Source organism: Coregonus lavaretus, assembly GCF_964263955.1.
Source record: "Coregonus lavaretus genome assembly, chromosome: 5".
Taxonomy (NCBI): Eukaryota; Metazoa; Chordata; class Actinopteri; order Salmoniformes; family Salmonidae; genus Coregonus; species Coregonus lavaretus.
In genome coordinates, this window is record NC_139992.1 from 74,755,418 (window position 1) to 74,777,252 (window position 21,835).

General features: G+C 43.6%; 1 protein-coding gene across 2 annotated transcripts in view; it reads left to right on the forward strand.

Moving 5' to 3' along the window:
* LOC311129157 (mediator of RNA polymerase II transcription subunit 14-like) overlaps window positions 1-21,512 on the forward strand; it is a 55,268-nt gene extending 33,756 nt beyond the window's left edge. For both annotated transcript variants that reach the window (XM_084161463.1, XM_084161464.1), the window contains 7 exons: window positions 408-587; window positions 777-1,015; window positions 5,762-5,941; window positions 12,068-12,175; window positions 19,666-19,791; window positions 19,978-20,167; window positions 20,336-21,512. In XM_084161463.1, the coding sequence (XP_084017589.1) occupies window positions 408-587; window positions 777-1,015; window positions 5,762-5,941; window positions 12,068-12,175; window positions 19,666-19,791; window positions 19,978-20,167; window positions 20,336-20,409 (1,097 nt within the window). In that variant the 3' untranslated portion in view covers window positions 20,410-21,512. The remainder of the gene's footprint in view (window positions 1-407; window positions 588-776; window positions 1,016-5,761; window positions 5,942-12,067; window positions 12,176-19,665; window positions 19,792-19,977; window positions 20,168-20,335) is intronic.
* The last annotated feature ends 323 nt before the right edge of the window (window positions 21,513-21,835 follow it).

Below are 21,835 nucleotides of genomic sequence, written 5' to 3' on the forward strand. Positions count from 1 at the left end.
ACTGAGGATGGGACTGGGCAGAGCTGTAGACCAACCTCCGGCCCATGGACCGGGACTGGTGCATAGGATGTTGTTCACCGGTCCCTCTGATAGTTCTCTGACACCTGTTTAGTCCGTTCTCAAGTGGTTGAGAACCCCAGGTTGAGTGGGTCACAGTGGTGGTTTAACTGTGGAGAGTTTGTATTGGAGAGAGAATGGGAGAGATAAAGTTGTGTCAATCAGTGTGCGTCTAAATGTCTGTGATTGTCTGTCTGAGTACACTGTAATGGGTTCAAGACAATGTAGCTGGCCACTTGCATTAATAAGATGATGATGAAGATTATAAGGATGATAATATCAGTGGACACTGTACTGATGATGATGGTGGTGTGTGTGTGTGTCTGGCTACGTGTGTCTATGTTTCCCAGGTGCTCTGGACCCCAGCTCCCCTTATGCCATGGTGTCTCCCAGCCAGAGGGGCCAGTGGCCAGGCTCTCCCCAGGTCTCAGGGCCCTCTCCTGGGGCTCGTATCCACGGCATGTCCCCTGGAAACCCCTCACTCCACTCACCCATCCCCGACGCCTCACACTCCCCACGCGCTGGCTCGAGTGAGTACCACACACACATACACAACACCTGACTGACTGACAATCCACTCCACTGAAAATCTAATGTTTTTACTAAAATGTAAGGGCTGTTAAGACCTTTGCATGAATGTATATAAAAAAGAAATCTTAAAAGATGTGTTCAGTCTCCTCATTCCCTAGGCTAACTGTACTGTCCTTTCCTCTCTCCAGGTTCCGGGGCCATGCCCAGCAGTATGCCCCCGCCCCGTAAGCTACCTCAGCGTTCCTGGGCCGCCTCCATCCCCACCATCCTCACCCACAATGCCTTGCATGTATTGCTGCTGCCCTCGCCCACACCCTGCCTGGTGCCGGGCCTGGCAGGAAGTTACCTCTGCTCGCCGCTGGAGCGCTTCCTGGGCTCGGTCATCATGAGACGCCACCTGCAGAGGATCATCCAGCTAGAACCCAACGTGAGTGGTGGAGATCTGAAGTTGACTCATCTTGGTTTAGTCCATCTGTCTTTCTTGTTCAGTCTCTCTGTGTGTGTCTCTCTCTCTTTCTCTGTGTGTGTCTCTCTCACTCACTCACTCACTCACTCACTCTCTGGCTTTTGTTTTTAACATATTTCTGGCCTTCTCACACTTCTCTCCCTCTTCATCCTTCCATCTCTCTGTCTCTCCATCTCATCCAGCTGGAGGCTAACGTGAGTTACCTCTGTCATCAAATGTTTGTTCATACTCCATCTCTCTTCAGCTTAACCAGCTATCTCTCTCATCCAATTTCTTCATTTCACTGTCAAATCAACCGCAATTTAGCCAGCTCTAATTAATCTCTCAGTCAAATTCCTCCGTAGAGGCTCTCAGCAGGGCTGTCCCTTATTCCACAGCTTTTTTCCAACCTTGAATCTCTTGAACCTTCAGCCCAAGCTGTCTGAGTTAGGTTTGAATGGGGGAACACATTTACCGGGATTTACTGTCCAAAACCATTCACTTTTCCCGGGATAAATAGCTGCGAGAAACCGGTAAATTATAATACATTATTTACATAAACAGCATGGCGTGAAATGGAACTGTTAAATTATATGTAATGTGTAAATCTGGCTTCTCTACGGCCTCTGCATGATGAATCATCACTGCTCAGGGTGGGGACAGACAGCCCATCTCAGTATGGAGCGCAGTTCACAATGCATGTAGACCTATCATCTCATCATGGAAACTTGTTTTGTTGTGACAGGTAGGCCTGCATTTGCTGCAGCAGTCTATGCTACAGTAATACAAAGACCGAATCCACGTCTAATTTACCCATCTCAATCTCGCTTTCGGGGTCACCTTATCGGTGCACACGCGAGCACTCTCGCAGTCTTTCTCTCTCCAACTCCATTCAAATTGCATCCAGAATAGATAGTCCTGTTCTAGAATGATATATAGCCCTATTTATAGATTACCTTTCCTACCTCTTTCAGGTAATACATTCAATGCAGTATTAGCCTTATATTTAGCTAATTAATTATGGGTTATGCATAATAAGCTTCCTCTCTCCTTAAAAAACGCTCCTTAGCTTTTGGAGTCTCATGCAGGAAAAGCTATTTCATTTAACTGTTGAATGTGAGGAAGGAATGAAGCAACAATAGAGAGAGAAAGAGGAGGTAGGCTAATAACATTAGGGGAAATATTATGAAAGGTATACACTATGTATACCAAAGTATGTGGACACCCCTTCAAATTAGTGGATTCGGCTATTTCAACCACACCCGTTGCTGACAGGTGTATAAAATCGAGCACACAGCCATGCAATCTCCATAGACAAACATTGGCAGTAGAATGGCCTTACTGAAGAGCTCAGTGACTTTCAACGTGGCACCGTCATAGGATGCCACCTTTCCAACAAGTCAGTTAGTAAACTTTCTGCCCTGCTAGAGCTGCCCCGGTCAACTGTAAGTTCTGTTGTTGTGAAGTGGAAATATCTAGGCGCAACAACGGCTCAGCCGCGAAGTGGTAGGCCACACAAGCTCACAGAACGGGACCGCCGTGTGCTGAAGCGCGTAGCGCATAAAAATTGTCTGTCCTCGGTTGCAACACTCATTACCGAGTTCCAAACTGCCTCTCGAAGCAACGTCAGCACAAGAACTGTTCGTCGGGAGCTTCATGAAATGGGTTTCCATGGCAGAGCAGCCTAAGATCACAATGCCAAGCGTCGGCTGGAGTGGTGTAAAGCTCTCCGCCATTGGACTCTGGAGCAGTGGAAACGCATTCTCTGGAGTGATGAATCACACTTCAACATCTGGCAGTCCGACGGACGAATCTAGGTTTGGCGGATGCCAGAACAACGCTACTTGCCCGAATGCATAGTACCAACTGTAAAGTTTGGTGGAGGAGGAATAATGGTCTGGGGCTGTTTTTCATGGTTTTGGCTAGGCCCCTTAGTTCCAGTGAAGGGAAATCTTAACACTACAGCATAGTGACATTCTAGACTATTTTGTCCTTCCAACTTTGTGGCAACAGTTTGGTGAAGGCCCTTTCCTGTTTCAGCATGACAATGCCCCCATGCACAAAGCAAGGTCCATACAGAAATGGTTTGTTGAGATCGGTGTGGAAGAACTTGACTTGCCTTCACAGAGCCCTGACGTCAACCCCATCAAACACTTTTGGGATGAATTGGAACGCCGACTGCGAGCCAGGCCTAATCGCCCAACATCAATACCTGACCTCACTAATGCTCTTGTGGCTGAATAGAAGTCGGTCACCGACGCAATGTTCCAACATCTAGTGGAAAGCCTTCCCAGAAGAGTGGAGGCTGTTATAGCAGCAAAGGGGGGACCAACTCCATATTAATGCCCATGATTTTGGAATGAGATGTTCGACGAGCAGGTGTCCACATACTTTTGGTCATGTAGTGTATATGCGTCAATCTACTAATTATACAAATAGGCCCTATTATATTTAAATCAAAAAATTATATATGCTAGCCTATACTTGTAACTTTGTAGGCTGCATGTGCTGCACCAGAATCGCATGTTCTCTCCCTGCTTTATCATGGTTTGAACGTAAATCTGGTCTATATAATAGGCTACGGTATAGTACAGTAATACAGTTCACACTCAAAAAGATTAGCCTACTGGAACTAGTTGCATTTATTTACCCAAGAGAGCATATAGCTAGCTACATCAATGGGCTTGTATGTTTTTCTGTTGTGCATAATGTGCAGTAGCCTATATTATATACACTACTGGTCAAAAGTTTTAGAACACCTACTCATTCAAGGGTTTTATTTTATTCTTACAATTTTCTACATTGTAGAATAATAGTGAAGACATCAAAACTATGAAATGACACATATGGAATCATGTAGTAACCAAAAAAGTGTTAAACAATTCTTCAAATAGCCAGCCTTTGCCTTGATGACTGCTTTGCACACTTTTGGCATTCTCTCAACCAGCTTCATGAGGTAGTCACCTGGAATGCATTTCAATTAACAGGTGTGCCTTCTTAAAAGTTATTTTGTGGAATTTCTTTCCTTCTTAATGCGTTTGAGCCAATCAGTTGTGTTGTGACAAGGTAGGGGTGGTATACAGAAGATAGCCCTATTTGGTAAAAGACCACGTCCATATTATGGCAAGAACAACTGAAATAAGCAAAGAGAAACGACAGTCCATCATTACTTTAAGACATGAAGATCAGTCAATATGGACATTTTCAAGAACTTTGAAAGTTTCTTCAAGTGCAGTCGCAAAAACCATCAAGCGCTATGATGAAACTGGCTCTCATGAGGACCGCCACAGGAATGGAAGACCCAGAGTTACCTCTGCTGCAGAGGATAAGTTCACAGAGTTCAAGTAACAGACACATCTCAACATCAACTGTTCAGAGGAGACTGTGTGAATCAGGCCTTCATGGTCGAATTGCTGCAAAGAAACCACTACTAAAGGACACCAGTAATAAGAAGAAGAGACCTGCTTGGGCCAAGAAACTCGAGCAATGGACGTTAGACCGGTGGAAATGTGTCCTTCGATCTGATGAGTCCAAATTTGAGATTTTTGGTTCCAACTGCCGTGAGACGCGGTGTGGGTGAACGGATAATCTCTGTATGTGTATTTCCCACCGTAAAGCATCGAGGAGGTGGTGTTATGGTGTGGGGGTGCTCTGCTGTTGAAACTGTGATTCAAGGCACACTTAGCCAGCTTGGCTACCACAGCATTCTGCAGCGATATGCCATCCCATCTGGTTTGGGCTTAGTGGGACTATCATTTGTTTTTCAACAGGACAATGACCCAACACACCTCCAGGCTGTGTAAGGGCTATTTTACCAAGAAGGAGAGTGATGGAGTGCTGCATCAGATGACCTGGCCTCCACAGTCCCCTGACCTCAACCAAATTGAGATGGTTTGGGATGAGTCGGACCGCAGAGTGAAGAAAAAGCAGCCAACAAGTGCTCAGCATATGTGGGAACTCCTTCAAGACTGTTGGAAAAGCAATCCAGGTGAAGCTGGTTGAGAGAATGCCAAGAGTGTGCAAAGCTGTCATCAAGGCAAAGGGTGGCTATTTGAAGAATCTCAAATATAACATTTTGATTTAACACTTTTTTGGTTACTACATGATTCCATATGTGTTATTTCATAGTTTTGATGTCTTCACTATTATTCTACAATATAGAAAATGGTAAAATAAAGAAAAACCCCTTGAATGAGTAGGTGTTCTAAAACTTTTGACCGGTAGTGTATGTATTGGATAACGGCACAATCATTTGGGCTTTTTTGGACTTGGGCTCTTTAAATGTATGGCTCATCAGGCTCAGGTAGCATCAGGCTTGAAAATTCGATCAAAGCTCTAATCAAATCCAGACATAGGGCTTTTTATATGCTTTATAATGCTTTTGAATGACACTTCCGGTTTTGGCGGGAAATATCGGGTTACCCGGGAGAAAATAGATTTATTCTCGGGATGGAACGTTTGTAAAATACAGGGAACATATTAAACCCTAGTCTTGAGTAGATAGAGGCTAATATCCTACCCCCATTAAAATTGGACCCTTTGAAAAGGTCCATATCGCTCTGAAGATTATGTTACTTTATAGAACTAATGTGGAACAAACTCTCCCTTGTATTTACCTTTGGTTTTTTGTCAGTAATTTTTCTATATTATAATAATCCTTTCTCTCTCTTCTCCCTTTTCTCTCCTCTCCCTTCTCTCTCTCCTCTCACTCTCTCTCTTTTTCTTCAGCTGTCCATCGTGAACTCTAATGAGCCGGGTGTGATCATGTTCAAGACAGAGGTGTTGAAGTGTCGCGTGGCGCTCAACCCAAAGTCCTACCAGACCTTGCAGCTCAAAGTCACCCCCGAGAATGCCGGACCCTGGTCACAGGAGGAGCTACAGGTCCTGGAGAAGTTCTTCGAGACCCGGGTAAGACTATTGATTTGGACTAGACTAGTGACTAGCATCTTTGGGTCCTTTAAGATTGCTATTTAAAACCCATGTATTATTATTGTATGGGCAATTCCACGGTAAAAGAGTGACGCTGAGACTCACCTTTTCACTTTAAAATGTATGCCAAACAAAAATCATTGATTGCAAAGTTTAAGAAGCCATACACCTATATGTATGTCTACTTTTAACTATTGCCTCTGAACATTTTACTGAAACAGGTTTAGTTGAAGAACAGTGCAGATGCAAAGTTCAGTAACAGAATGACAGTAAAATCAGTTTTCCAAAAACTACTACTCAGAAAAACTACTACTTTATTGAACTACAGTAAGTGAGGTGGATTAACACCCGGTAACAGAATGACATCATGGGTCCTTGATCTGTACTATACAGAAATGCATAATTATGAATGTTATTCTCTTACATTTTAGTCATTTAGCAGACGCTCTTATCCAGAGCGACTTACAGTTAGTGAGTGCATACATTTTTCATACTGGCCTCCCGTGGGAAACGAACCCCCACAACCCTGGCGTTGCAAGCGCCATGCTCTACTGACCTACAGGGGACTCTTCATGGTGATGTATCCTGAATAGGTACTCAAAGGTAGAAAAATGTAATATCCTCCTTTGCATATTATTCTAATGAGCTCCGCCCCCAATCAAGACCAAATCTGGTTGGTCCAGACTAGACCAAATCTGTACCAAACATAGATGTCAATGTTTCACAAGTTTGGATATCAAAATACAGCACAGTAGAGTACAGCACAGTTCAGTAAAGAAAAGTAGAGTACAGTCTACATTTACTTGTTACTTCTGTGAACTTTCATAATCCTCCCTCATGAAGGAGAGAATTTAGAAAATATATTAAAGAGAGAAATTAGAAAATATATTAAAGATATGTGAGTTTTTGGTAACAGAATGACAAGACACTAGGCTATATTTCTTAAACTTACAGAAAGCAAATAATTTCTGCAAAACTAAATATAAATGTTAATATTTGTTGGCAGGGGCTTTTACTTCAACATTATTGTGTTGTGATGCATTTCTATTATCTTAAGACTTTGTCTAGTAGATGTTTTTTAAGACCCCTTTTCCATCTTTGTGACCAGCAATCAAAGATGGATTTTTAAGATGGAAAATGGTTGAAAAACCATATCTATGCCTTCATTTTGCAAAAATATAGACTCTTAGCTTTCATTTGACACCAAATTTCATATGCTCCTATAAACTTCACATGTTGGTGCTCATGGGTCTTTTTACATGGAAATGACCGTATACACACGCACGCACAAACCCTTATTCAATAACCTCGACCTTGACCAAAAATAACTTCTGGATATCAGGACAGCGATTACTCACCTCGTATTGGACGAAGATTTTTTCTTCAACGAGTCGGACGTGAAGGATATCCTACAGACACCCGACAAGGCCCAAATCCCTGTAACTCGCATGAGAAAGAGACAGAGATATCGTGGACGTAGGTCGGGGTGCCTTGTTAGGATCCGACGGCGAGCGAGTAAACTGCCTCTTCCATCAATCCTATTAGCCAATGTTCAATAATTTGAAAATAAATTAGACGACCTAAGATTACGGTTATCCTACCAACGGGACATTAAAAACTGTAATATCTTATGTTTCACCGAGTCGTGGCTGAACGACAACATGGATAACATACAGCTGGCGGGATACACGCTACATCGCCAGGATAGAACGGCTGACTCCGGTAAGACAAGGGGTGGCGGTCTGTGTATATTTGTAAACAACAGCTGGTGCATAAAATCTAATACTAAGGAAGTCTCGAGGTTTTGCTCGCCTGAGGTAGAGTATCTCATGATAAGCTGTAGACCACACTATTTACCAAGAGAGTTTTCATCTATATTTTTCGTAGCTGTCAATTTACCACCACAAACCGATGCTGGCACTAAGATTGCACTCAATGAGCTGTATAAGGCCATAAGTAAACAGGAAAACGCTCATCCAGAGGCAGCACTCCTAGTGGCCGGGGACTTTAATGCAGGGAAACTTAAATCTGTTCTACCTCATTTCTACTAGCATGTTAAATGTGCAACCAGAGGGGGAAAAAACTCTAGACCACATTTACTCCACACACAGAGACGTGTACAAAGCTCTCCCTCGCCCTCCATTTGGTAAATCTGACCAAAACTCTATCCTCCTGATTCCTGCTTATAAGCCAAAACTAAGCAGGAAGCACCAGTGACTCGGTTAATAAGGAAGTGGTCAGATGACACAGATGCTAAGCTACAGGACTGTTTTGCTAGCACAGACTGGAATATGTTCCGGGATTCTTCTGATGGCATTGAGGAGTACACCACATCAGTCACTGGCTCCACCAATAAGTGCATCGATGACGTCGTCCCCACAGTGACCGTACCTACATACCCCAACCAGAAGCCATGGATTACTGGCAACATCCACACTGAGCTAAAGGGTAGAGCTGCCACTTTCAAGGAGCGGGACTCTAACCCGGACGCTTATAAGAAATCCCCTATTCCTTCCGACGAACCATCAAACAGGCAAAGCGTCAATACAGGACTAAGATTGAATCGTACTACACCGGCTCTGATGCTTGTCGGATGTGGCAGGGCTGGAAAACTATTACAGACTACAAAGGGAAGCACAGCCGCGAGCTGCCCAGTGATACAAGCCTACCAGACGAGCTAAATCACTTCTATGCTCGCTTCGAGGCACGCAACACTGAAGCATGCATGAGAGCATCAGCTGTTCCGGATGACTATGTGATGACCAAGCTCTCTGTAGCCGATGTGAGTAAGACTTTTAAGCAGGTCAACATTCACAAGGCCACAGGGCCAGGCGGATTACCTTGACATGTACTCCGAGCATGCACTGACCAACTGGCAAGTGTCTTCACTGACATTTTCAACATGTCCCTGACTGAGTCTGTAATACCAACATGTTTCAAGCAGACCACCATAGTCCCTGTGCCCAAGAACATTAAGGTAACCTGCCTAAATGACTACCGACCCGTAGCACTCACGTCTGTAGCCATGAAGTGCTTTGAAAGGCTGGTCATGGCTCACATCAACACCATTATCCCAGAAACCCTAGACCCACTCCAATTTGCATACCACTCCAACAGATCCACAGATTATGCATTCTCTATTGCACTCCACACTGCCCTTTCCCACCTGGACAAGAGGAACACCTACGTGAGAATGTTATTCATTGACTACAGCTCAGCGTTCAACACCATAGTGGCTTCAAAGCTCATCACTAAGCTAAAGACCCTGGGACTAAACACCTCCCTCTGCAACTGGATCCTGGACTTCCTGACGGGTTCGCCCCCAGGTGGTAAGGGTAGGTAACAACACATCTGCCACGCTGATCCACAACACAGGGGCCCCTCAGGGGTGCGTGCTTAGTCCCCTCCTGTACTCCCTGTTCACCCATGATTGCATGGCCAGGCACGACTCCAACACCATCATTAAGTTTGCTGACGACACAACAGTGGTAGGCCTGATCACAGACAACGATGAGACAGCCTATAGGGGGGAGGTTAGAGACCTGGCTGTGTGGTGCCAGGATAACAACCTCTCCCTCAACGTGACCAAGACAAAGGAGATGATTGTGGACTACAGGAAAAAAAAGAGGACTGAGCACGCCCCCATTCTCATCGACGGGGCTGTAGTGGAACAAGTTGAGAGCTTCAAGTTCCTTGGTGTCCACATCACCAACAAACTATCATGGTCCAAACACTCCAAGACAGTCGTGAAGAGGGCACGACAAAGCCTATTCCCCCTCAGGAGACTGAAAAGATTTGGCATGGGTCCTCAGATCCTCAAAGTTCTACAGCTGCACCATCGAGAGCATCCTGACTGGTTGCATCACCGCCTGGTATGTCAACTGCTCGGCCTCCGACCGCAAGGCACTACAGAGGGTAGTTCGTACGGCCCAGTACATCACTGGGGCCAAGCTTCCTGCCATCGAGGACCTCTTTACCAGGCGGTGTCAGAGGAAGGCCCTAAAAATTACCAAAGACTCCAGCCACCCTAGTCATAGACTATTCTCTCTGCTACCGCATGGCAAGCGGTACCGGAGCGCCAAGTCTAGATCCAAAAGGCTTCTTAACAACTTCTACCCTCAAGCCATAAGACTCCTGAACAGCTAATCATGGCTACCCAGACTATTTGCATTGCCCCCTCACCCCACCCCATCCCAACCCCCTCTTTTATGCTGCTGCTAATCTGTTTATTATTTATGCATAGTCACTTTAACTCTACCCACATGTACATATTACCTCAATTACCTCGACTAACCGGTGCCCCCGCACATTGACTCCGTACCGGTACCCCCTGTATACAACCTCCCTACTGTTATTTTATTTTACTGCTGTTCTTTCATTATTTGCTATTTTTCTGTTGTAAATACCTGATGTATTCGGCGCATGTGGCAAATAACATTTGATTTGATTTGACGTGACGCATGGCATTCAGACCAAAGAATTCAATGTTGGTTTCATCAGACCAGAAAATCTTGTTTCTCATGGTCTGAGAGTCCTTTACGTGCCTTTTGGTAAACTCCAAGCGGGCTGTCATGTGCCTTTTTACTGAGGAGTGGTTTCTGTCTGGCCACTACCATAAAGACCTGATTGGTGGAGTGCTGCAGAGATTGTTGTCCTTCTGGAAGGTTCTCCCATCTCCACAGAGGAACTCTGGAGCTCTGTCAGAGAGACCATCTGGTTCTTGGTCACCTCCCTGAATAAGGCCCTTCTCCCCCGATTGCTCAGTTTGGCCGGGTGACCAGCTCTAGCAGGAGTCTTGGTGGTACCAAACTTCTTCCATTTAAGAATGATGGAGGCCACTGTGTTCTTGGGGACCTTCAATGCTGCAGACATTTTTTGGTACCTTTCCCCAAATATGTGCCTCGACACAATCCTGTCTCGGAGCTCTGCAGACAATTCCTTCGACCTCATGACTTGGTTTTTGCTCTGACATGCACTGTCAACTGTGGGACCTTATATAGACATGTATGTGCCTTTCCAAATCATGTCCAATCAACTGAATTTACCACAGGTGGACTCCAATCAAGTTGTAGAAACATCTCAAGGATGATCAATGGAAACAGGATGCACCTGAGCTCATTTTTGAGTCTCATAGCAAAGGGTCTGAATACTTATGTAAATAAGGTATTTCTGTTTTTTGCTTTTTACATATTAGGAAAAATGTCTTAACCTGTTTTTGCTTTGCCATTATGGGGTATTGTGTGTAGATTGATTGAGGAATTTTATTTATTTAATCAATTTTAGAATAAGGCTGTAACTTAACAAAATGTGGAAAAAGTCAAGGGTTCTGAATATTTTCCGAATGCACTGTATATGAACAAATCCATTATCAAACCTTTTAACACTAAACAAAACAGATTAACTTCTGTAATTCATGCGTAGTGGTAGAATACCTGCACTCTCACTCTCCACTCTGGCCTCCATGTTCCTCAGCTCCACTCTCTGTTCCATCACGATGTTTCCCAGGTTCTGCACCATTTCTCTCAGCTGTTTCAGCTCATCCCAGATGTCAGGGGTGGTGGTCTGGCTCACACTGCTCTCTCCCCCTTCACTGTAACCCTGTTGAATGATGTCATTGTCTTTGACCCCTCCACTCTCTCCCTAAGCCCATGCCCCAGAAAGACAGAACAGCAACACCAGCAGAGCTACAGCACACCTCATTCTGAAATGACACCTCTTCAGAAATGATGTGGTCTATGAGGCTCAGTCCCCTTCTTTATACACACACACACAACTAAGTGAGCCAGTGCATGGGAATATAACATATGTCTCTGACAGAAAATGTGGAACTAAAGCCAAGGATCTGATAAAGAGAAACACTGGAGGAACTGACCTCATAGCAGGTCATCTGAATCTGAAGCTGGAAAAGGCTGTGGGACAACAGAACCTGTAATTTGTTTGAATTTCTCTCTTTATCTTCATAAAGTGCAAGAATATACACGTGTAGTGGTAGGCTTTGACTAAAAAGTAAAATTACTAAGTCAAGTCTCTCTCCTCTTCATGTACTTTTCCTCGCCCTGTCCCTTTATCCTCCCCTCTCCTCCCTCTCCCCCATCTTCACTCCAGGTGGCCGGCCCTCCCTTCAAGTACAACACGTTGAATGCCTTCACCAAGCTGCTTGGGGCCCCCACCAACATCCTCAGGGACTGTGTCCGCATCATGAAGCTCGAACTGGTGAGGCCTTTTCCTCTGGCTGTGGGTGTCGCTGGGTGGGTGGGTGGTGCTGCTCCATAGATAACTTTGTGTCTATTATGAATGTGAGGGGCAGGTGATATGTTTGGCTGTGTTTCTGCCTGTGTATGTGAGAGACAAATATATGAGTGACCGCCTCGATTCGGTCGTATGTAGCAAAATTTGAAATTGTGTTTTTTACATTTGAAAAAAGTAGACTCAGAGCTAGAAAATGGTATATCATACACTGCAGTTGAGGAACAATGGGAAAGTAATTCTGCTTTGAAAGTTGATAAACTTGTAACCCCACTTTTGAGAAGATGGCCCTTGAATGTTTTGGTACACCTACTGGAGAGCACTTCTTTGTCCACACCCATTCAGCATCGTTCACACCCTCTTAAGCCTTAGCCCCACCCATCTCTTTAAGGATTCACATGTGAGGCCATGTGGTAAATAGACGCTATATCAAATAAAATCTAAGTTTATTTGTCACTTGCACAGGATACAGAAGGTGTAAACGCTACAGTGAAGTGGTTACTTGCATAGTAGCAATATCAAAAAGAGATGGTGTCCAGATAAAAATATTTTATAAATATTTTATCATTATTAGATGACGCTTACCCAACACACTTGTCAAAATTGATGGGTCATGTGAAGGAGATGCTATAACCACATCTAGCTAAGTGGATGGGTCACTATTGTCTAGACATGTACACATGTTCATGAAATACAATAGATGGCCGTAATCACCCCCAGACACACATGGGTAATTTGATGGGTCATGTAGTAATCCGGCCGTAGTGGAGTCTTTGTTTAGACATGTAGCTAGCTAGGTAGCTAGCTAGCTAGCTAAACAATGAACCGGTATAATCCCAACTCGTACTACTACCAATACAAACATTGTCATAGCTAGCTGTAAGCTAACAGACTAGGTTCAATGTTAGCTAGCTAACATTAGGCTATAACCAACAATGCAAATGGTTTTCTGATTAGAATAATATTACTACACAGATCATACACGTAACGTTAGCTATCGAGCCAGCAAGCTAATGTTTGCTAGCTAACTAACAGTACACTTTAACTTGCAATAAAAATAACTTTCTGACAAAATTAGAAACGTATATCTGAAAATGTAGCTAGACTCTTACCCATATACATGGATGAACGCTTCACGGCAGACTGGAACCATTTAACTCTGTTTTGTTTGTAGCTACATCTTGTTGGCCAGTGGTGTGTCAAGTCACTCCGCGGTTCACACTGACCGTGGCGTGTGCAGAAAGTAGCCCATCACTTTTTCCAACTGATCTGTCGATAGCGCCTGTTAAATTCAGGGCATCAATGTTGTTGAAAAGTAGCAAAACTTTTGTAGTTGTCGATGGCTAACGTTATATCTTTCTTTCGGTAGAAAGGACTGTCAACACACACTGAACAGCTCACATTATAGACAGAAGCATGCTACATGGCAGACCAATCCAAACTAATCTCCCGGCATGTCCAGCCCATCCATTATCTCAGCCAATCATGGCTTGCGGGAAGGTTCCTGTCTTTTTCCGTGGCTAAACCAACTAGGCTCGTAATTTAACAATTGTATTCTTATTTTTGGATGGAATACAAGTTTGTTATAAAGGCACATAAAAGTTAACATGTTCCAGAAGGCATTTCTGCCAATAAAACGCATTTTGATAAAAAAGAATTGTTTACGTTCAAATACCGCTCCTGTGAAGTAGTGACATGCGACATACGCCTAGTTTCCTGAAATGAGTCACACGTGTTATGGTCAGCGTTGGGTAAGTTACTTTTTTAAATGTAATCTGTTAGTTGCTAGTGACCTGTCTAAAATGTACACCTATAAGATCCAGTGGTGGAAAAAGTACTAAATTGTCATACTTGAGTAAAAGTAAAGATACCTTAATAGAAAATGACTGAAGTAAAAGTGAATGTCACCCAGTAAAATACTACTTGAGTAAAAGTATTTGGTTTTAAATATCAAAAGTAAATGGAATTGCTAAAATGTACTTAAGTATCAAAAGTAAAAGTATAAATCATTTCAACTTCCTTATATTAAGCAAACCAGATGGCACAATTTTCTTGTTTTTTTAACCAGGGGCATACTCCGACATAATTTACAAACAAAGCATTTGTATTTAGTGAGTCCGCCAGATCAGAGGCAGTAGGGATGACCAGGGATGTTCTCTTGATAAGTGTGTGAATTGGACCATTTTCCTGTCAAAATGTAAATACTTTTGGATGTCAGGGAAAATGTATGGAGTAAACAGTACATTATTTTCTTTAGGAATGTAGTGAAGTAAAAGTGAAAGTTCCCAAAAATATAAATAGTAAAGTACAGATACCCCAAAAAAACGACTTAAGTAGTACTTTAAAGTATTTTTACTTAAGTACTTTACACCACTGATAAGATCTGATCACAGTCAGACCACAATGCGTCTTTTAATCATGTACACCTGTCTAAAAATGTGGGCACATGTTAAAACCAGGTATAAGTAAGGGCTTAAGTAACACAGCAACATGGATGGCGCTAAACACGGGACACCAGTACAAAGATTTATGAAAATGTAAGCACTCACTACTGTAAGTCGCTCTGGATAAGAGCGTCTGCTAAATGACTAAAATGAGAAAAATAAATATGAAGAGTGTAATCATACTTTTAGTCCACCAAGTAGTTTTTTAAGTTTAAGCAAAAAAAAGTGCAGCTAGGTGCAATAAACCCACATATCAGACATGGCATTGCAGTAGGCCTATTCTGAAGCTAGCCTACACAGATGATTGAAGGCAGAAATTGCTGTTGTATCACAGCAAGAGGACATGCTCTAGATGAGCGTCAGACATCCTGTTTCGCTGAGGGGTAAACAAGTTTCCACCATAGCTGAAAAGGCGCTCAACTGGGGTACTGGAGGGCAATGTAGTGTTGTACTTCAGAAACAAGTTCCAGACTATGGGGAACGATTTCAAGGAGTCCAAAGACTTGTCTTTGTCTTCGAGGTACTTCCTCACCTCATCAAATCAAATCAAATCATATATTATTTGCCACATGCGCCGAATACAACAGGTGTAGACATTACAGTGAAATGCTTACTTACAAGCCCTTAACCAACAATGCAGTTTTTTAAGAAGAAAAAAAAATGTTAAGTAAAAAATAGATAAGTAAAAAAATAAATATATAATAATAATTAAAGAGAAGCAGTAAAATTAAATAACAGTAGGGAGGATATATACAGGGGGGTACCGGGACAGAGAGTCAATGTGCGGGGGCACTGGTTAGTCAAGTAATTGAGGTAATATGTACATGTGGGTAGAGTTAAGGTGACTATGCATAAATAATAAACAGAGTAGCAGCAGCGTAAAAGAGGGGGATGGGGTGGGGTAGGGGGGCAATGCAAATAGTCCGGGTAGCCATGATTAGCTGTTCAGGAGTCTTATGGCTTGGGGGTAGAAGCTGTTAAGAAGCCTTTTGGACCTAGACTTGGCGCTCCGGGACCGCTTGCCGTGCGGTAGCAGAGAGAGTAGTCTATGACTAGGGTGGCTGGAGTCTTTGATAATTTTTAGGACCTTCCTCTAACACCGCCTGGTATAGAGGTCCTGGATGGCAGGAAGCTTGGCCCCAGTGATGTACTGGGCCGTACGCAGTACCCTCTGTGGTGTCTTGCAGTCGGAGGCCGAGCAGTTGCCATACCAGGCGGTGATGCAACCAGTCAGGATGCTCTCGATGGTGCAGCTGTATAACTTTTTGAGGATCTGAGGACCCATGCCAAATCTTTTCAGTCTCCTGAGGGGGAATAGGCTTTGTCGTGCCCTCTTCACGACTGTCTTGGTGTGTTTGGACCATGATAGTTTGTTGGTGATGTGGACACCAAGGAACTTGAAGCTCTCAACCTGTTCCACTACAGCCCCGTCGATGAGAATGGGGGCGTGCTCAGTCCTCTTTTTTTTGTAGTCCACAATCATCTCCTTTGTCTTGATCACGTTGAGGGAGAGGTTGTTATCCTGGCACCACACGGCCAGGTCTCTGACCTCCTTCCTATAGGCTGTCTCATCGTTGTCGGTGATCAGGCCTACCACTGTTGTGTTGTCGGCAAACTTAATGATGGTGTTGGAGTCGTGCCTGGCCATGCAGTCATGGGTGAACAGGGAGTACAGGAGGGGACTGAGCACGCACCCCTGAGGGGCCCCCATTTTGAGGATCAGCGTGGCAGATGTGTTGTTACCTACCCTTACCACCTGGGGGCGGCCTGTCAGGAAGTCCAGGATCCAGTTGCAGAGGGAGGTGTTTAGTCCCAGGGTCCTTAGCTTAGTGATGAGCTTTGAGGGCACTATGGTGTTGAACGCTGAGCTGTAGTCAATGAATAGCATTCTCACATAGGTGTTCCTCTTGTCCAGGTGGGAAAGGGCAGTGTGGAGTGCAATAGAGATTGCATCATCTGTGGATCTGTTGGGGCGGTATGCAAATTGGAGTGAGTCTAGGATTTCTGGGATAATGGTGTTGATGTGAGCCATGACTAGCCTTTCAAAGCACTTCATGGCTACAGACATGAGTGCTACGGGTCGGTAGTCATTTAGGCAGGTTATCTTAGTGTTCTTGAGCACAGGGACTATGGTGGTCTGCTTGAAACATGTTGGTATTACAGACTCAGTCAGGGACAGGTTGAAAATGTCAGTGAAGACACTTGCCAGTTGGTCAGCGCATGCTCGGAGTACACGTCATTGTAATCCGTCTGGCCCTGCGGCCTTGTGAATGTTGACCTGTTTAAAGGTCTTACTCACATTGGCTATGGAGAGCGTGATCACACAGTCGTCCGGGACAGCTGATGCTTTGGCTGTTTGATGGTTCCTCTGCAGTGCCACTGGCCCTTGTTGTTGCACCTCCGAACACAAACAAATTGTCTTCTGACTCATCAGACTCGTTCTGTGCTCCCTCATCAACCTCTTCAGAGTATGTGTTCTCCATAGAAGCTACTTCTTGAACTAATGTGCTCCGCATCTCCTCTCTTTCCAGGGTTGTGCAGAGAATGTCACAAGAGGTATTTTCTCAGAGTTTAGACTTCAAGCTTAGGATTGTTGGGATAAGAAAGCCAAGAAAACACTTATTCTCTCCCTGAAGAAGATCAATAGAGAATTCGAGTGGCTGTAGGACTGTACTGTACTCCTTGAGAAAAGCAATCTCACAAGGATGTAGTTTGCTGCTCACACCCAGGTCTTCCCAGATTTGCCCAAGCTGGTCATCTGTGAGGGCTATGAGTTTGGAGATGGCATGGTACTCTGAGCTCCATCTTGCTTGCAATGTCCTCTATTGCCTCTTAAGCTAATGTGTACCTGTGTGCTTTGTTCCAAATGCTGGAGCATTTTGACATTGCACTTCTGTACAATTTTTGTGATGGACCTTGGGATGCAGCTTTGTCCACCTCATTGGTGGCGATGAGGTTGAGGGTGTGTGCCACACAACGTTGATGTGGAGGGAGAAAGAAGTTCAATTCTTGCTCAACCTCCTCAAGAATCCCACCCACATCAGCAAACCTCACTCCTTCATCTGTCTCATCTTGCTCTTCTTCATTTCCACTGAACTCCCGGAATGCCTTTACAAAGTTGCTTCCATTATCTGTCACTGTGGCCCTCACTTTGCACTGAATTTTAAAGTCCATGTATTTCACTTAACTTGGCAGCAATCACATCGTAGGTATGACGCCCTCTCAGTCTCGCACAAGCCAAAGCAGCTGACTTCCTCTCTAAGGTGTCCTCCTCGATCCAGTGGCATGTCATGCCGAATAAGCTTCTGTTATGGGCAGACCAGATGTCTGCTGTGGTGCAGACTGACTTTACGCTCTGGAGTTTGGTGGAGAGAGCTTCTTTCATACCTCAAATTCCTGCATCAGTCTTTCTACACATGACCATTCTCCCACCACTGATTCCTTCTACTAGCTTGCAGAATGAAGGCCCCTCTACTAGTGAAAAGGGTTGCACATCCTCTATGATGAAGTCAAATACCAGGTGACTAACCTGGCTTTGTGAGGTGTGTGGTTCTCCTGGTTATAGTTTTGCTTGTTTCAATGGTGTACAAGATGTCCCATTTTGGCCATCTGTAGATGGCTGTGCATCTCTGCTCTCCTCCATGTCATCTGGCTCCCTTTTCCTGCTCAGGGTCTTCCATTGATTGTTATGCATCCTCTGAAAAAACAAAATGTAATTACTTAACTATGACACTACAAGATAAGTAAAATAACAGTGGAGTGAGCACCTTGTTATTGTTTCAATTAAGGATTGTAGCTTTACCCAACTTTTGTCCACCTTTTGAAACATATGTTTCACTTTGTATAGTCTGCCCCTGTCTGATAACCACAGGGCTGGGGTTGGAACATGTAACCACTTACACATGGACAAAGCTGTGGATGCAAGGATGTCTATGGTGCTTTATATTGTTTGTCTAGAAATACCCCCCAAAAAACGATGGACTAATAGAGTATTATACTTTGAGTTATGATTGAATAATACAGGCATTTATTTGGGTTGAAAAGCACATTACTCTGAAACCATAGCTAGCTAGCCAACTCTGTTAGCAACAACCCTGACAGTGAGCATCTTGTTATGTTGGGTTACAGAGTGCAACTAGCTTTCAAAACTTGTTTTAAACTTTTGATTTAGCTAGCTAGCTAGGCTATGTAGCCCAGTAAATCGCACCCAACAATCTACAACTGATTTATCTTAGTTAAAATAGATTTAATTAGCGAAATTGTTAACAAATTAGCACAATAGCATACTTGCTATGATATCTTGCTAACTACAGTAGACCGACAGAACACCTTTAAGTGAGCAGCCTACCGCATAGTTTAGGAGAGTTGGCAAGCAAATTAGCAAACTAAACAGGATAGCTAGCTAGAAATCTGACTGACTAACTAGCTAGTAGTCTCTGACATCTCCGACCTATGCTGGAACATTGGTAACATTGTGAAGACAACCTGTCTGTCTCTAGAGACTAGCTAGCTAAGCAAGCTAACGTGCCACACCTGCCAATCGTCATCCTTACCGTCAAGTGTTTCTTCAGGTTCGAAGTCTCTGGATGTCGACAGCCGCTTTACCGTGGGCAAATATAGTTTGCATTGAACTGTTACATTCCTGCCCATTTAATCTTTGAACACAAATTGTTCTTTGAAACGCCATCCAAAGAAATGCACTGCATTGGCGCGCCATACCTTTTTCTTTTGTGACCGTGTATGTTTCTCAAAGCTGAACTTTTTCGGTTAATGACTGACGTTATTATGAAAACAGGCAATTGTTTCATCTAAAAAAGAAAAAAATCTGCAAACATCCCTTCTACATTTGAAGGTAATCCTAGAAGTAATTATCTACTTTTTCAAAAGTATCGGTAATCTGATTACAACAGTTAGTTTTTTTGTAATCCATTACATGTAATCCGTTACTCCCCAACCCTGGTTATGGTTGTGTAGGTCTCTCTCTCTAACTTATCTTCCTCCTTTCCTGTCCAGTTCCCTGACCAGGCCACCCAGTTGAAGTGGAATGTCCAGTTCTGTCTGACCATCCCCCCCAGCGCCCCTCCCATTGCTCCCCCAGGAACTATCGCAGTGGTGCTCAAGTCCAAGATGCTCTTCTTCGTAAGTACTGGTCCATTCTCACCTGCCATGACCTTTTGACAAGTGTTGTTACATAAGTCTTATAACAGAGGGTTTGTGTTACCATATATTTGTTTTAATGCCTTACAATTGAATTCCAGTGACGTGTACTGAAGTTGTGTAAAGTATAGCTAACCCTGTTCTCTCCTTGTATCCCCCCCCCCCAAGCTCCAGTTGACCCAGAGGCTGCCGGTGCCCCAGGAGCCGGTCAACATCATTGTTCCCATCGTATACGACATGGCCATGGGCCTGACCCAGCAGGCTGACATCCCGAGACAACACTCCTCCTCTGGGGCTGCAGCGCTCATGGTCTCCAACATCCTCAAGCGGTTCAATGAGCTGCACCCCGCACGACAGGGTCAGTGGGATTGTCCACACACAAAAAATAGAATATGAAACATAGGAAATAAGATGCACAGTGAAAGATTTGATTGGAACACTTGGATAGAAAAGCAAGAAAAACAATATTGTTTTGTTTTTTTGTTGGTATTATACTAATATTGGGTGTGTTTTTGTCTCCTTACAGGTGAGTGCACAATCTTTGCCTCAGTTCACGAGCTCATGGCCAACCTCAACCTGCCCCCCGGTGGTCGCCAGTAGCAACCGCACCTCCATGGTCAGAAACGGAACTTCCTGGTCAGAAACTGAACTAGAACCAGAACCCACCTCAATGCGGTTCCATTCTGGAACAGGGCAAGGTTCCTTTCTGGAGTCTAGTGAACTGAAGACGAAGTGTGCCCACTGGATTTCCTAATGCAACATATCTCCTCTCTGCCTCAGCCAACCGACTTAAAACTAATTTTTTTAATGTCGAAAAAAGGGAGCAGAATTATGCAGAACGTTGGTTTATTCTTGATAAAGAACATATGACTCAAATTAATGAGCAACTGCAGGTGTGGGAGTGTATCTTGAAAGAGAGACAAGTATTCAGTGTAAAAAGAACTTAAAAGGCTGCTTTTACACAGGCTGCCCAATTCTGATATTTTGTCCAGTAATTGGTCTTTTGACCAATTGCATCAGAGCTTTTCACATCAGATCATTTTCGGAGCTGATCTGATTGATCAAAAGACCAATTAGTGAAAAATATTTTAATGATTGGGCTGCCTGTGTAAATGCAGCCAAAAATGTCTTTCTCCAGATGCACTTCTTATCAAAGGATTCACAAATTAAGAATATGGGTGTTTACCTAAAGATGTACATTGTTGTATATTTCAGTATTGAAAAGAATAATAAGCCAGTTGGATGAGTAGGACTTTTGCTAGAGTGTGACTTCACATTCTTTCTTTTTTTATAATGCAAGATATCAATACTGTTGTGGTATTGGGGATGTATTCTTTCTTAGTACACTATTTAAATGTCATTTTCCCTGATTGATGTCAAGACCTAGGCCCTTTTTAGTTCAAATATGTCACTTTGAATCACAGGAGGCTGCTGAGGGGAGAATGGCTCATAATAATGGCCGGAACTGCGCAAATGAAATGGGTATTTGATACCATTCCACCGATTCTGCTCCAGTCATTACCACGAGCCCGTTCTCCGAAATTAAGGTGCCACCAACCTCCTGTGCAGTTTGAATACTGTGAAACTGTGACAAACTTCATAAGCCAGCTGTATTTTATTATGACTGCTTTTGAGTACTGAATGAAGAATCGAAGACCCATTGTCTGTATTTGATTACTATTTAATAAACCAGTCAAAAACGTGAGTTTTGTGTCAATTTGTCTGTTTTGTCCAGTCTCTGTGGTGATTCACAATGAGACTAAATAAAAACAGTCACTTTCGCCTCGCTGTGTATCGATTTATGATGACATCATCCAGAAAGCCGACTGGTCTTAAATAGAGGTAGGTCCAAAACATCAAAGCTGCTGCTCGATCGAAAATGGGTGTGAAAATGGTAGGCAATATCTACTAATCTGATGTATATTATATCAAGATTTTCTCTAGTAATGTGTGTGTGATGTATTTCCGATGCATACTTGCTTTTGCTAGTTTTCATTTCTCATGATGTACTATATTTCACATTGCT